The 14,319-nt window shown below is 41.3% G+C and overlaps 1 protein-coding gene across 1 annotated transcript in view; it reads left to right on the top strand.

Moving 5' to 3' along the window:
• The window catches only part of ptpn13 (protein tyrosine phosphatase non-receptor type 13), a 46,093-nt gene that overhangs the window by 25,594 nt on the left and 6,180 nt on the right, over nt 1–14,319 (top strand). The window contains 23 exon segments of the mRNA XM_051413395.1: nt 53–224; nt 725–875; nt 967–1,105; nt 1,324–1,476; nt 1,975–2,157; nt 2,270–2,432; nt 3,339–3,774; nt 4,496–4,602; nt 5,595–5,648; nt 6,257–6,346; nt 6,566–6,673; nt 6,822–6,953; nt 7,060–7,544; nt 7,999–8,115; nt 9,320–9,413; nt 9,551–9,636; nt 9,732–9,900; nt 12,369–12,583; nt 12,681–12,779; nt 12,858–13,240; nt 13,338–13,398; nt 13,400–13,498; nt 13,658–13,813. Of these exon segments, the coding sequence (XP_051269355.1) occupies nt 53–224; nt 725–875; nt 967–1,105; nt 1,324–1,476; nt 1,975–2,157; nt 2,270–2,432; nt 3,339–3,774; nt 4,496–4,602; nt 5,595–5,648; nt 6,257–6,346; nt 6,566–6,673; nt 6,822–6,953; nt 7,060–7,544; nt 7,999–8,115; nt 9,320–9,413; nt 9,551–9,636; nt 9,732–9,900; nt 12,369–12,583; nt 12,681–12,779; nt 12,858–13,240; nt 13,338–13,398; nt 13,400–13,498; nt 13,658–13,813 (3,852 nt within the window).

Raw genomic sequence — 14,319 nt, 5'->3', positions numbered from 1 at the left:
TTTGCTATTTTTAATCAATGACTCCTCCTTTTTTTCCCTCCCTGCCCATAAGAAACGTGGTAAGGTGGAGGAAGTGCAGAGGAAGGTTGGTGTGGTGCTGCTAAATGGCCAAAAGCTGGAACTGAGCTGTGACATCAAGGCGGTGTGTAAAGACGTTCTTGATATGGTGGTCGCCCACATTGGGCTCGTGGAGCACCATCTCTTTGGCCTAGCATACATCAGAGGTACTGTATGTTGCTCCTGTGTATGTCTGTGGTACATCTAGGGGGTTAATGTTCTGAATTTAGCAGATGTGAGTGTTCACACACGTGTGTTATGTAACTTACCTTATCATAGTTCTTAGAAGGTTGTAAGGTCAGCGTGGATCAGTGACTGAAATAACAAGGGAGGACTACTTTCTCACATAAAAACAAAATGAAAAACATTCCAGAAATCCAGAGTTTTAAATTGCACAGAATTTATTCTAGAGAGAAAGTCCCCTTTATTAAATGCAAAGTACACAACTGTGAGATCACAGGCATATTAGATGAGGTTTGATTCGTTTTTAGTCCAGAGGTTAACGGTATTTTAATGAAAATTCATTTTCTACACCCGATGTCTCATTAAAGATGCAAAACCTACGTTGCTGCAGGCAGACAGACATTACTGATTACTTCCACCATCTCCCTCTCTGTTCCAACTCACCTTCCCCTCAACCCTCTGCCTATAAAAATCCTAAATACAGATAATGAATTTTTCTTCGTTGACCCTGATGCCAAACTGTCCAAAGTGGCCCCGGAGGGGTGGAAGGAGGATCCTAAGAGAAAGAAATCTGATGTGCCGTTTAATCTTTTCTTGCGCATCAAATTCTTCCTTGATGACGTGAACCTCATACAGTAAGTGAATATTATTGTAGAGGAGACTCTGTATTGGCATATTACCTTTTAAGAAAAAATAAATATGTCTGTATTTTTATGTGTATAACAGGCATGCTATGACCAAACATCAGTACTACCTACAGCTGAGGAAGGATATCTTGGAGGAGAGGATGCGCTGTGACACGGAAAATGCCTTGCTGCTGGCTTCACTGGCACTGCAGGCTGAATTCAGTGACTACCAACCTGAGGTACCAAATCTCTTAAATACAAATAGTGTGTGTTATTGGTCAGCTAACTACATATCTGCTACATATCTTAGTCTTATTGTTTTATAAAATAGAAAGTGTTCCTGAATATACACGTTTGAATTAGAATGTAAAGTAAAGACTTTTCTTGTAAAGCCTAATCTAATGTTGATCTCATTAACTTAAACTTCATGGAATGACAAATTGTGTCTGTGCCTCAGCTCCACGGGAAGACCTATTTCAGGCTGGAGCACTACCTGCCGGTGTCTGTCCTGGATAAGGTTAACCAGACGGCCATCAAGGAGGAGCTACCGAAACTTCACAGCAACTACTTTGGAGCATCTGACACTGAGGCCGAGTTTGAGTTCCTCAAGGTAAGCAAGACCAGAATGTATAAAAATGGTTTCAGACAGTTGGACCAAAGTGTTGTCAATTGTTGCTAAACTTGTAATAATTTGCAATGAACATTTGGCACTTGTTCCAGAAAAGCAAGTACCATGGAGTTTATTTTGGCAAAAGAAGTAATACATTTGAGTTTATGTTTGACAGCAAACCAAAGATTGCAGTGTCAACTACAAACAAAAGAGTCCTGCCACTGCATTGTAATATTTCTTACTGTGCACAGTCTACTAAAGCGGCTCTATTTTCTTCACAGCAATGAACCAGATTGAAAAATGTGGGGAATCATATTGTATGTAATCTGATAAAGATCAGTGCACTCATTGGATCACTGACCCGATGAAAGACCTCTTCTCTGCATGAAAAGTTCCAGTACTCAATTTTAATCAGTGTAAAACATATTCACGTCCCTTCCCTCTATCATACTATTGTGTATTGAGAATTTAACACCGTCTGACTTGATTGTCTTAAAGGCGAGCCAGAGGCTGACAGAGTATGGTGTCCATTTCCATCGGGTGCTTCCTGAGAAGAGGTCCCAGACGGGCATCATGCTGGGTGTCTACTCCAAAGGGGTGCTCATCTTTGAGGTCCTTAATGGAAATCGTACCCCAGTGCTAAGGTTCCCCTGGAGGGAGACAAAAAAGATTTCCTTTACAGTATGTACTTTTGTCTTTATTATCAGAAATTAAACTATGACACACTATAGTGAATTATTTAAGTGAAATCAGTCATCACTTTCACTTAAATGTTTAACTTGTCATCCTGAAGAAAAAGAAGATATGCCTTCAGAACACATCAGATGGGATTAAGCACCTGTTTCAGACAGACAGCAACAAGACCTGTCAGTACCTGCTACAGCTCTGCTCGGATCAGCACAAGTTCCACCTGCAGATGAAGGCCCGCCAAAACAACCAGGAGCTTCAAGACCTAGGTATGAAAGGAGGTGGAGGGAGCTCACACAATATGGCGTCAGGCTCAGACATATGTGAATATTTGGCCAGCAGGAAGTTGGATATATTTTCTCTGAGAGGAAGGATAACTTAAGTGACCTATCACAGCGTCGGGAAAGAGGCAATCCTCCTGGTGATGACAACACTAACTTCACTGTTTCCAGCCACAGCTGCATGTGTCAGCCATCCCACATATCTTTTCCAGATAATAGCTGATGCCCACTCATTTCCCTCCATTTCACTCTCTTATTAACCCAAAAAACATTTTGACAATCTAACACATTGTAACAATTGTTGAATTCACATAAACAAGTTTATTATAACACAATAAGCTCCCTTCCTTTTAACAAAAATGCATATAATCTATGCCATTCTTTGTCAGTCATCATGTCCATTGGCATTATCCTGTCAGTGTACAAGTTTCCTTCCTGCACAACTATTCCAATTACGTAATATGCCAATCAAACTTGTGTGGGCGTTGATTTATCTTTTTCATGGTGCCCTGCTTGGTTTGATTTGTTTCACTTGGCTGAACGACAGAACAACTTTGTATACATCGTGCTCTATACTCCCTCTAGATTGTTTATATAAAGTCACAACTAAGGTTATACTGCCAAGAAGACTGACCAGACCATTAGCTATGATGATTAAGATGAATATCTGCAGGAAAACGTGGTGCAGAAGACAGTGGCAGCTTTTTCTGTCTAGACAATAATTACTTCAGACTGCTGAGGGATGTTAATGACACAGATCAAGACTTAAGCTTTAAATTCCCTGCCCTATTATTTTATAAATCTTATCTCATACATTTTGTTATATTATTAAACAAAAGTGTCGTTATTAACTACTCAGTCCTTTTTTTGTTGTGTGTCCTTTCCGGTAATCAGAGAACTGCCCCTTGAGCAGTTTGCAGTATTCCCTTGACCCTCGGAGTGGAGACGCAGTGGGGAGGACAGTGAGCTCAGGCAGCCTGGCCCCCAGCTTATCAACGCGCTCCAATCCAGACCACCTGAAGAGGATCTCCTACTCAGAGGTGGCCCTCAACAAGGCACCGTCTGGCCCCATATTTGTCCAAGATGAGCTTCACTTTCCAGGTTTCAATCCAGTGGCCTCCACAGTCTTTTCCAATCCGCGGATAATGAGCCGCTCCCACCACAACCTCAGACAGATGCCAGAGTCTCCAGAGCACCGAGTGGCAGAGTCACATCGTGGCCAGGCGAACAGCGGACTGAGTCAGGCACAACCCAACCAAGTGGCCTCCCCCTTTCAGCAACACCAGCGAGCCAGCTCAGACACAGACTCCCTCTCAAACCAACAGGATAAGTGAGTTGAAGTGAAATTTTAAGCAAAAGCTATATTTTTTCTATATATTTCTTTGGTATGCCATTACGATTTCATTACTCCACCATTCATGAAACTATGCACGAACTAGAATGTTTTATGTATTCGTACGCCTTTAATTAGTCCTTTTTACAGTCTTATTTCAAGCTCAGATAAGAACATAGGATGTTTATTAGTTGACTCTCTGTAAATTCTTTAGAGTCTCCAAGCTCACTTCAGGACAGACTAAGGTTACTAAGTGAGGGCTTGTTACTGGGACTATAGCCCAACACTACAGAGACACCAGAGATCTACCTCCAGCCTCTAATTAACCCTCTGGGGGTCCTCGTGCGTGGGTGCACATGCGCCCTTATGTCTGTGTGTCTGTGTGTCTGTGTCTGTGTGTGTGTGTGTGTGTGTGTGTGTGTGTGTGTGTGTGTGTGTGTGTGTGTGTGTGTGTGTGTGTGTGTGTGTTCCTTTTTTTGTTTTATAACAAACCTGTTTTTGTGCCAGTTGCTCCCTCTCGTGTCAGCTTTACAGATGACGTGGGATTTTAGATCAAATTGGAATCAGTATGCATAAAAAAATAAATAATGTGCATGAATGTTAGTAGTGAAAGTAAGTTTAGTTTAGTCAAGCGCACCTTTTTTTACACTCATCCTCCGTCTGTTCAGTGAGGAAAAGTGCCTCCTCAGGCTAAATCTTCTCCACTTCTCCTTCTCAGATCATTTGGCCCAGTTACTCACAACAGTCCACCCTGGAGTCTCAGCACATCCAAAAAAGAATCTGACTCTTCTTCCATAGAGGATGCTGGCCAAGCATATGTAGTAGGTAAGGATGCTGACCTATGAGGCTCTCACAATTCTAAAAAGATAGTAATTGTCTGCAGCTTCAGCTCTCTTACAATTCAGAAGCCAAATGCCAGTTACCAATATAGGCCTAGGCAAATTCACCTGCATGTATAAAGACTTTTTAAACCGGCTCATAACTAACTGTGGTGTTATAAGATAAAACAGCGTTCTTATGGAAGAAAGCCAATAATTATGATGACCTTGTATATAAAACGAGGTGTGTTCTGAAGGCGAGCAGTGAGATCTAAAATGAGAGAATTGCCGTGGATAATTTTAGGTCTGGCTACACAGTGGCAAATAAACTGTAAGAAGGAAAAAGGAAGGCGGTACATTTTACATTCAATACTTTTAATATTTGGTATCGTGTTACCTTCTGTGCAGTAGCTGATTTTGGTGTCGCTTTAAAATGGCTTTTATGAAAATGCAAGAAGTAAAATCCATTTAGTTTATTAGAAAAATTTAACTAATACTCATATTGTATGTGTCAATTCCTGGCCTGAATGCTTGTTATCTATATTACAAACCTATTCGATCTAATTTACGTCAGAGACTAGATAAGATTGTTTTCTCTTTCTTTTTGCATTGTTTGGTTGTTCAAAGGCTTGGAAAGCTCAACAGATTTGAATCCACTTCTTTCTAGTCATTGAATTGCAGCAGAGAGCAGTTTGACATAAAACCAGTTTGTTTTGTTGGCCTGTATTGACAAAAAGAATAAAATTATAATATAACGTTCTATTTTAGACATTTATGAGGCGATAATCTTCTTTGTGGCTTTGTCCAAGTTTATTTTTTACTTTACTAGTATTCTGATCATGCAGTGGGCTTCTGCATATGTTCATTATTAACTGATGGTTCGTTAAACATTTTCTTATATTATTGCTTTTAAATTAACAGAGAGGCAGACAAGTTTTCATTGTTCTGTATTATGTAGAAAACTAAAGCATTGCCTGATATGTTGTCCTGTGTTCCTAGGTGTCAGTATGCACAGTTCCTCTGGACCGCCTTCAACCCCAGCCTCTGTTAATGGTATGCATAAACATTTCTGTCATTCATTTCCCCAGATACACTGACGCTGGTTTTCAGTGCTTTGTATACAGAATAATGTCAAAATGCAATGAAATATCTCCACCATCACTCATTTTGTAACATTCTTAATCCTCCACTTCAATCTGTTGAACCATATGCTGACCGTGGCACGGCCAAGTACGGATCTGCAAACCAAAAAATAAGTCTAAATCAGAATTATATAATGCAGAATTGAGTCTGTGTCCTAGTGCTGCCTGCATGTGGAACTGACCCCTGGTCCCACCATTTAATAGCTAGCATAGCATGCTTGGCACTGAACTCATGACCTTCCCTTTCATCCTAGCTTAACCCGTCTTTTCAGGCCCATTAGCCAATGGTGCTAAAGTAGGGGCCCCTCAGCAGGACTGTATGCCTGCCTGTGCTGATTAATAGTTACAATGTAGACATACTAATGCTCTCAGAGTGGCATACTGTATAATGCCCTGTGAAATTAATTTATCAAAATTACACTATGACATGCATCTGTCAGAAATGACAGAGCTTACGCCACATATTTATGGTATATTCCACCAAATAAAAAAAATGTCATGTGTCATTGTGCTGCACAGATTCACTCAAGAAAAAGCTCATCTCCTTACCATCTCCAGAGAGAGAAATCACAACTGTAAACCTGAAGAAAGATGTGAAATATGGCCTGGGTAAGGGTGTATATCCATTTTCCTTAAAAAAAATGATTAAAAAAATAAAATAAAAGCTCAATTTAACACTGTCTTTGCTGCCACTGCTCAGCTGTCAGAGATGACAAGGATTATAAATTGCATTCAAGGCGTTTGTGCTCCCCTGATGTTTTGTGTTTGAATGTGTTTATATACTGTATGTATGTGTTTACATCTATTTGTATTGTGTGTGTTCTCTAGGGTTCCAGGTTGTAGGAGGGGAGAACTCTGGGCGTATGGACCTCGGCACCATTATTAGCTCCATCACTCCTGGGGGTCCTGCTGATGTCAATGGCTGCCTCAAACCTGGTAGGCCAGTGTTTTGCTTCACTCTCCCCCCTGTATGGGTGGATTATGATAAGTTTTTTTGTTGTCTACTGTGATCATAGTTTGCAGTTGTCTGTCTTGCCACACCTGGTTGTCTTTCATGTGTGTAACAGTTGTAATGTTGATGCAGGTGACCGGCTGATCTCAGTGAATGATGTGAACCTGCAGGGGCTCTCTCATGCCACCACAATAGATATCCTCCAAAATGCTCCTGATGATGTTACTCTGGTGGTGTCACAACCCAAAGAGAGGCTATACAAAGGTAAAAGCAGGGGTATGACTGCGGTTGCTAAGTGTTCCCTTTCATCTTGTGTAGAGTGCTTTTAGTTATTTTTCGACTTCACTGTTCTTCTTCCTTGTTTTGACAGAATCTTCCTCAGGCTATGTTCCCTACCAAGCCAAGTCTGCGTTGAAGGCACTTAACTCTGGCCAGAGACGAGGGCTAGACTTTGATACCTCGTCAGAGGAGCAGGTGGGAACAGGAAGTCCCAGCCCTCCTCCCCATAGCGCCGGCCCACCATCATCCACCTCCTCTCCAGTCCACCAGCACACCAGCCTCAGTTCTCAGGACTCCAGGACAAGCAACGTCGCTAAAATCAACCAACCCCCTGCTAATGGAGTTCAGCAGTATCTAGAAAGAGCTACAACCGCTGCCAAAGCTGCACCCATTGCCCAGCATCATAGACCAGAACCTAACGTGGGTTTGGATCCTACGCCACCGGCTCTGCCTCCCAAAACTAGAAAAGCTAAAGTGTCAGAAGCACCCAAGGTTTCCGAGCATTCTGACTGGGGGGATTCAGACATGGATGAGGAGACTTATTCCAGTAGTCAAGAGAAACTCAAGGTCAAAAAGGTGCGGCCTTTGTGTTTTATACATTTGTTGGTGTAAATGGATTCTTTGCTTTTATACGTCATCCCACACAGTAGTCGTCTCCTGAGGAGATCTGTGAATCAAAACTCTCAAAAGGTTTACTTTTAACTCTGGTGGAGCAAATATAAATCAACTTTAGATACATAACAAGATAAGAATGGTTCTTCTACAAACAAGCATTACACATTACCTTTTAGATGCTTGGCACGACTAACTGCCTGTTGTTTATAACCTTTGCCTATCATTGCATTTACAATGTCAATGCAAGGCAGTTTGTTCCCTGTACACTGCATGTCCTTCCTTGAATGTAATATCAGCTTATTTTTCTTCTCCGCATTACCTACTTCAGCCTCCTCACTCTCCCTTGATCCCTTTTTACTTTCTGCATGTCCCAGCTTGTGATAATTCAACTTAATACCCTGTTCTCTGTTTGCAGGACTACATCATGGAAAATTTAAATGGTAATGCCCCAGGGGTCAATAGTCTCCATCCAGGAGAACTATTTGACGTTGAGCTGTCCAAAAAAGACAGCAGCCTGGGCATAAGTGTCACGGTACTGTTCGGCAAGGTTTTCGTCCTCTCTTTGTTTTACCCCCTTTCCCCCCCCCTCTCCCATCTTGTCACTGTTTGTGTTTATATGTTGCTTGCTTTGGTTTGCTTTCTTAACACTGTATGTAAGCTCTTGTAGGAATATTGTGTAATTCTCTTTTTGCATGCTATCTTTAGTGTCTTTACATTTAGGAGCATAAAAGGTTTAAACAGGACTTGTTAGTGAGCTCTGTATGGCTTCCTACATGTTTGCTGCTGACTCTAGAGTGAGTCACTGGAGTTTAACTAATATAATTTCTCTCTGAGGGATTTTGCACACCTTATTGATTAGCATGGATTCATTTACATAATAACACTTGATAACAATCCACTTGACTGTGTTTTCAGACCAGGAATGCTGTCAAATATTTTTGTTTAGAATAATATCTGGCTGAGTCTTGTGTTGTATTAGTAATAGAAACATTGAAATAACCATGAAATTCACCTTAACAATAAATCCATTACCATCATAACCAAAAGTGCACTGAATAGAACATTTACATCGACTCTGATTATTTAGATTTAACCTCACAGTAATTTTGTCAATAACATCACAGTGGAGGACTTTTTTTCATTTTCAACTAATTCATAATTGTGATATGATAAATGTTTTGTCTAAATCATTCGACCAAAGCATAATATGAATATGAAGGACACTATTAGTACACAATGGGGTGAAAAGGGAGCATTATGGTTCATGGCATTGCAAAGGTTATTCTAAGGATGAACTGTTGAAGAGAATGTAAAAAATAAATTAAAGCAATTAAATCACTTCTGTCTAGCATGTAAATGATAGAAGCTCGTCCACCGACAGAGATGGAGTAGTCAGAGTGAGCGGGAGACAAGGAAAGAAAAGAGAGACATTTCTGACACAACCAAAGATGTGGCAAGGTCCACAGATGTCAAAACCCTATATTAACAAACAGTATTAACTTCAGGTAGACTTTGGCCATGAATGTTTTTGTGACTGTGGTTGCTATTTTCCTCATTATAATAGTAAATATAGATAGTTTCTGAACCTACAGTAAAGACAAAACAATTATCATTTAACAATTACACTGGAAATGGGAAAAAAACATCTTGCCACTTGCCATCACCCCCCATAGAAAATACATAATGAACTACTTTCTCTCTGGCTGATTAGACTAAGAGGTGTGTTCATTTCTCAGGGGGGAGTCAACACAACTGTTCGACATGGAGGCATCTACGTCAAAGGCATCATACCAAAAGGAGCTGCTGAGCTCGATGGAAGGATACAGAAAGGTAAGTGAGGTTGCAAATAGTGTAAAAACAAAAAGACTTAATTATGAACTGAATTAAATTTATTGGAACAAATAAGAGCATTCATCTTCATTTGTTTATACTCTTCTTGAGTCTTAACACTGCTGTCCTACGCTCAGGTGATCGCGTGGTAGCCGTCAATGGGAAAAGTCTGGATGGAGCCACTCACCAGCAGGCGGTAGAGGTTCTCAGAGACACTGGGCAGGTGAGGGATGACATTTACCGGAGCACCCCGCTGACAGGCTGTTAATTTCTACCCAGCTGGCCACTAACCCTAAGTGAATTAATTTGATCCCTCAGACAGTGCACTTGTTGCTGGAGAAGGGTCATCCACCTGCAGACAGTCTCCATGCTCCCCTCACACCTCAGTGCACTCCCCCGTGCGCTGGTAGTGACCGAGACCAGACCAAGAGCAAAGAGCAGTCACTCGAGGTCAAAGAAAAACCAGAGTACAGCTTTGTTACACAAGGTGAGACATAAACATAGACAATTAAGGAATCGGAAATTTCATTTATGGGTTTAAGTAACCAAACCTTAAAGTTTTCCTACACCCTAATGTGTCCGTTAATCTTCTCAGAGTGGGTTGTGCGCCTGTTTTCAGGTGTGTTTATTTTCTGATTTGGTGTAAGCAGGAAACATCATTACACTAAGACACTTTGTGTCTTAACAAAATAACTTGCTGCTGGTAATCTCATTTGAAAGAAAATGAGCATGTGTGTACAACCCATTAGCGGGACACTGCTGCCTATTTAGAGCTCAGTAGCTGGTTTTTCTATAAAAGACCATATATATATTGCTTTCCTAGAACTAGACTTGTTATTTTTAACTGCCCCTTGATGAGTTGCCCGTGTCGGCTTCATCCTTACTCACAGTTATTCCAGTTTATGGTATAAGCAATATCTATAATTAACTGTGAGCCGCAGGTTTATTTTATTTTGTGCGTGGTGTAGATGCTGTTTGTTATTTTGATCTATTTCTGAATTGGTGTTTTACTGTTAACCACAGACAGTGTTACCTTGCTGAATAGTGGTAATTGGCTACTAATAAGAATGTAATTTTAGAAGATATCCACTTGATTTGTCGAACTCAGACAGCTGAACTTCAGCTGAACTTTAGAATGCATTTTGGCCCAGCATAAGGAATGAGGAATTTCATTTCATTTCATTACATCCATCTATAATGCTTTCAGTGTACATATGGGCCTTTGAGTCTTGTATTGTATCTTTTTTTTAAATGTTTTATTAATATTTTTGACAGACAGTACAACATAGGTCACCATCACAAATTACAAGACATATACATCATCCACTGTCCCGTTTTAAAATTAAAGAAAAAGAAAAAACAGCATGACATGTGCCTTACACCTATGTTAAACATTTGTCCTCTCATTCTGCCACTCAAACGCTATATTGGATTAGATCAGATCCGGTGCCTTATATTCAGACAGACTCTATTGACATCAAGAAGGAGCCCCAGACTTGATTAAAGATATCCTCTCTCCCCATTACTCCGTAAGTGACTCGCTCATATGTAGCCATTCTTGTCATTTGTTCAGTCCATTCCCTAAAGCAGCACGGAGTAGATGACTTCCAGTTTCTCAGAATTATTCTACATCCTGTTGTAGTAGCCAAATGTATCCATAGTCTTTGTCTTCCAGTCAAAGTGTTATTGTCTGGCAGCAGACCCAGAACACACAGAGCTGGGGTCTTGGTGAGTTGTAATCTGAATAGATCATTTAAGAGGGTAACAACCCTTTCCCACAAATGTGCATTTTTTTCACAAAAATACAACATGTGTACCAGAGTACCCACTTCCTTCTCACACCTCCTAGAAAACCTATCCTTTATTCTTGTGGAAAACCTCCAGAGAGGATTATCGGTGTTACTTTGTTGATCCCACTGTGAAAAGAAATTCCTTTTTTTCTGAGATCAAAAGTTGAATACACAAGACAGAACTGCAATATCAGCAGTGGTGGTTTAAATGTCCCTGTTTCTTTTGACAAGATGGTATATTCATCCTTTTTGGGTGCTGCAGGGATATGTTGATGTTTGTTTTTTCAGACTACCAGACTAAGTTTATGAAGTCTACATGAAACAACTTGTTAATGTCTTCTTAATAAAGTACGAGAAGGAAAATAGTTGGACTTTGTAAATATGTTTTATAGGTCTTCTGATGCCAAACAAGTGCTCGTTTGCCCCCTATGAAACCTTTTGTGATTGTACTATTTATAGGTATGTAACTCCACTCACGACTCGATTCAATTGACGATACCCGATTCACAGTATAATTTCCTCACGTTTTTGACAAAATGAGATTAAAGACAAATTAAAAAGAAGATTCCTTTATTTCTCAGACAAAAATTTACTAAATATATTTTCTCATATATTTTCTTTATCAAATTAAAGAATACATTTTTGAACTGCAACAGTTCATATTTTCTTTTCTTTTTTTTTTGAAAAAGTGAAACTGAAAATCTAATCCTGACTCGTGTCTCTTGCTATGTCTGTTATCTTTTTACCTTGTTCATTATCTGATTTTAGAGAAAACTAATAATCTTCCACACCTCGGATTTTACACAGGATGGAGTGTCCTCAATTTCAGTGTCTTCACCTGCGGCCGCCATGTCCCTCTATCTTTTGCGCATTGATACAGCTACTGACGCAAGTGATGTAGGACATCCAGCAGACAAAGTTTAAAGTAGATAGTGCCCTCTGCTGTCTAAAAAGAGAGTAATTTTTCATTTGTCCACCATGGACGTGTATTTAATCTCAAGTCTGTCCCACTAATCGTCCATCCATCCATTATTTATACCCTCTTATTCGATACAGGGTCAAGGGGGCTTGAGCCTGTCCCAGCAAATGTTGGCCAGTTGACAGGTTGCCAGTTGCCAGACAGCTCACATTCACTTACTGTACCTGCATGTCTTTATCCCCACAGATAATGTGTTTGAGGTGTGCCTGCTGAAGAACACATCAGGGCTGGGCTTCAGTTTTAGTCGAGAGGAGAGCATCCCAGACGAACCCCACGGCTCCAGCATGGTGCGGGTTAAAAAGCTGTTTCCTGGCCAACCAGCTGCAGAGAGTGGTCGCATCAACGTGGGCGACGTCATCATGCGGGTCAATCAAACCCCCCTCAAAGGACTCTCGCAACATGTAAGCAGGATTTATCTCCCTGCTCCAGTAACGCCTGGAAATCAAGTTGGAAAAGCTTAATTTACTTAATTGTCTGTCCTCACGTTCATCCACATAGGAGGTGATATCAGCCTTGCGAGGAACAGGACAGGAAGTGACTTTGCTCCTCTGTAGGCCTGAACATGGGGTTCTTCCTGAAATGGACACTTCAGCTCTGGTGAGTCAGTATATAATATGTGGACAATTTAAGTACCAGTAACTGTTGGAAACTTAATTTTAACTTATATATTCCCAGACGCCCATGCCGTCACCCCGAAAGGAGCCGCTGACCCAGGCGGAGTCCAGCCTGGGCTTCGGCAGGACAACCTCTCCTCCGGGTACGCAAAGCAAGAGGATTCCAGGTGCTGTGGAGGAGGCCCTGGAGAGGCTGCTGCTCAAAACCCCTGGCCGACACAACAGCTACAGTGACAGCACTGATGGTGATGAGGAGGTGGAAGAAGCCTTCAGCCCGAGCACCATGGACCAGAACAAGCAAACTTGGGAGCGGAGTGTCTACCACACCCCCAGCAGCAACCTGGGACTGGGACGCTACGACAGCAGTGGTCAGCTGGATGACACCATCCACTCAGCCTTCTACTCCCCCAACCTGTCGATGACAAGATCAGATCTCAGCAAGAGGTACCTGATCAGTGTTAAAATATATCATTTCATTTGTGCTAATTATGATCTCAAACATCTCATTTAATCTTTTTTTTGGTTGTTTTTTTTTTAACAGGTGTCCTTCATCCCCCGTGACAGCTGATCTGGAGTCATCACCCCTGCCTATGGTGTCCTCCCCCCACTGCCCCAAGCCCAGATCCCCTGCCTCCTCCACTGCCTCTGCCGTTAAACCTCACGTTGACGGGCAATGGACAGGACATGGAGGAATTTGTCCCGGTAAGGACTGAAGAGGGGGAAGCTCTCAAGATAGAAAGTTAGTGATCTGAAGATTTCCGACGTCTGGGGTTCCCCTAAAATGTGGATCCAAATTTTTAAAGATTCGGAGTATTCAGACCGAGAGTTATTCCTCTAACTGAGATTCATCTCTGTTGTTAGGAAGTAGAGCTAAAGGTCCCCTTGGTGAAGTCAGAAAAGGGCAGTCTGGGCTTCACCCTCACCAAAGGTAATGATCATGGGTGTTACATCCATGACATCGTCCAGGATCCAGCCAAAGGAGATGGAAGGCTCAGGCCCGGGGACAGAATGATAATGGTACCTAATCCCTTACTCTGGTCACAGCCCACAGTATGTTTTAGCCTATGGTGTTGGTAGGGGTCGCGTTAATCGATAATTATCGTCATTGATGACATTTTTTTTTACAATGAAGGAAATATCTGAAGGCTATATGTCCTTTTGATAGATTAACACCAAGGGCCTACTACCTTTTAACGTAAAGTAATTCACATGCAACACTGTCAATAACCAAATGTAGACCACCTGTAGTAGACCCCCCTGTCTAGTCTTGTCTTTAATGCATGACCTCATTGTCTTGCTGGCTTTAGCCTCATTGTAGGCTATATGGCTAGCCTAGCTATTGCTAAGTGGCAGCTAAGTGTCCAGAGTTTCTTTTGAAAGCGCAATAATTGTGATTTGGTTGGTAAAAAAAAGAGGGATTAATGCGGCGGAGGATGATGGATAAGCAAGTAACATCGATAACATTTGTCAGTGGCAGCAAGGGGGTCAAGTGTACTGTATATAAGAGAGATATTAATCAGTCA

Source organism: Dicentrarchus labrax, unplaced genomic scaffold (genome assembly GCF_905237075.1).
Source record: "Dicentrarchus labrax unplaced genomic scaffold, dlabrax2021, whole genome shotgun sequence".
Taxonomy (NCBI): Eukaryota; Metazoa; Chordata; class Actinopteri; family Moronidae; genus Dicentrarchus; species Dicentrarchus labrax.
The sequence above is the reverse complement of the archived record's forward strand: the minus strand, read 5'-3'. Positions and strand labels throughout refer to the sequence as shown.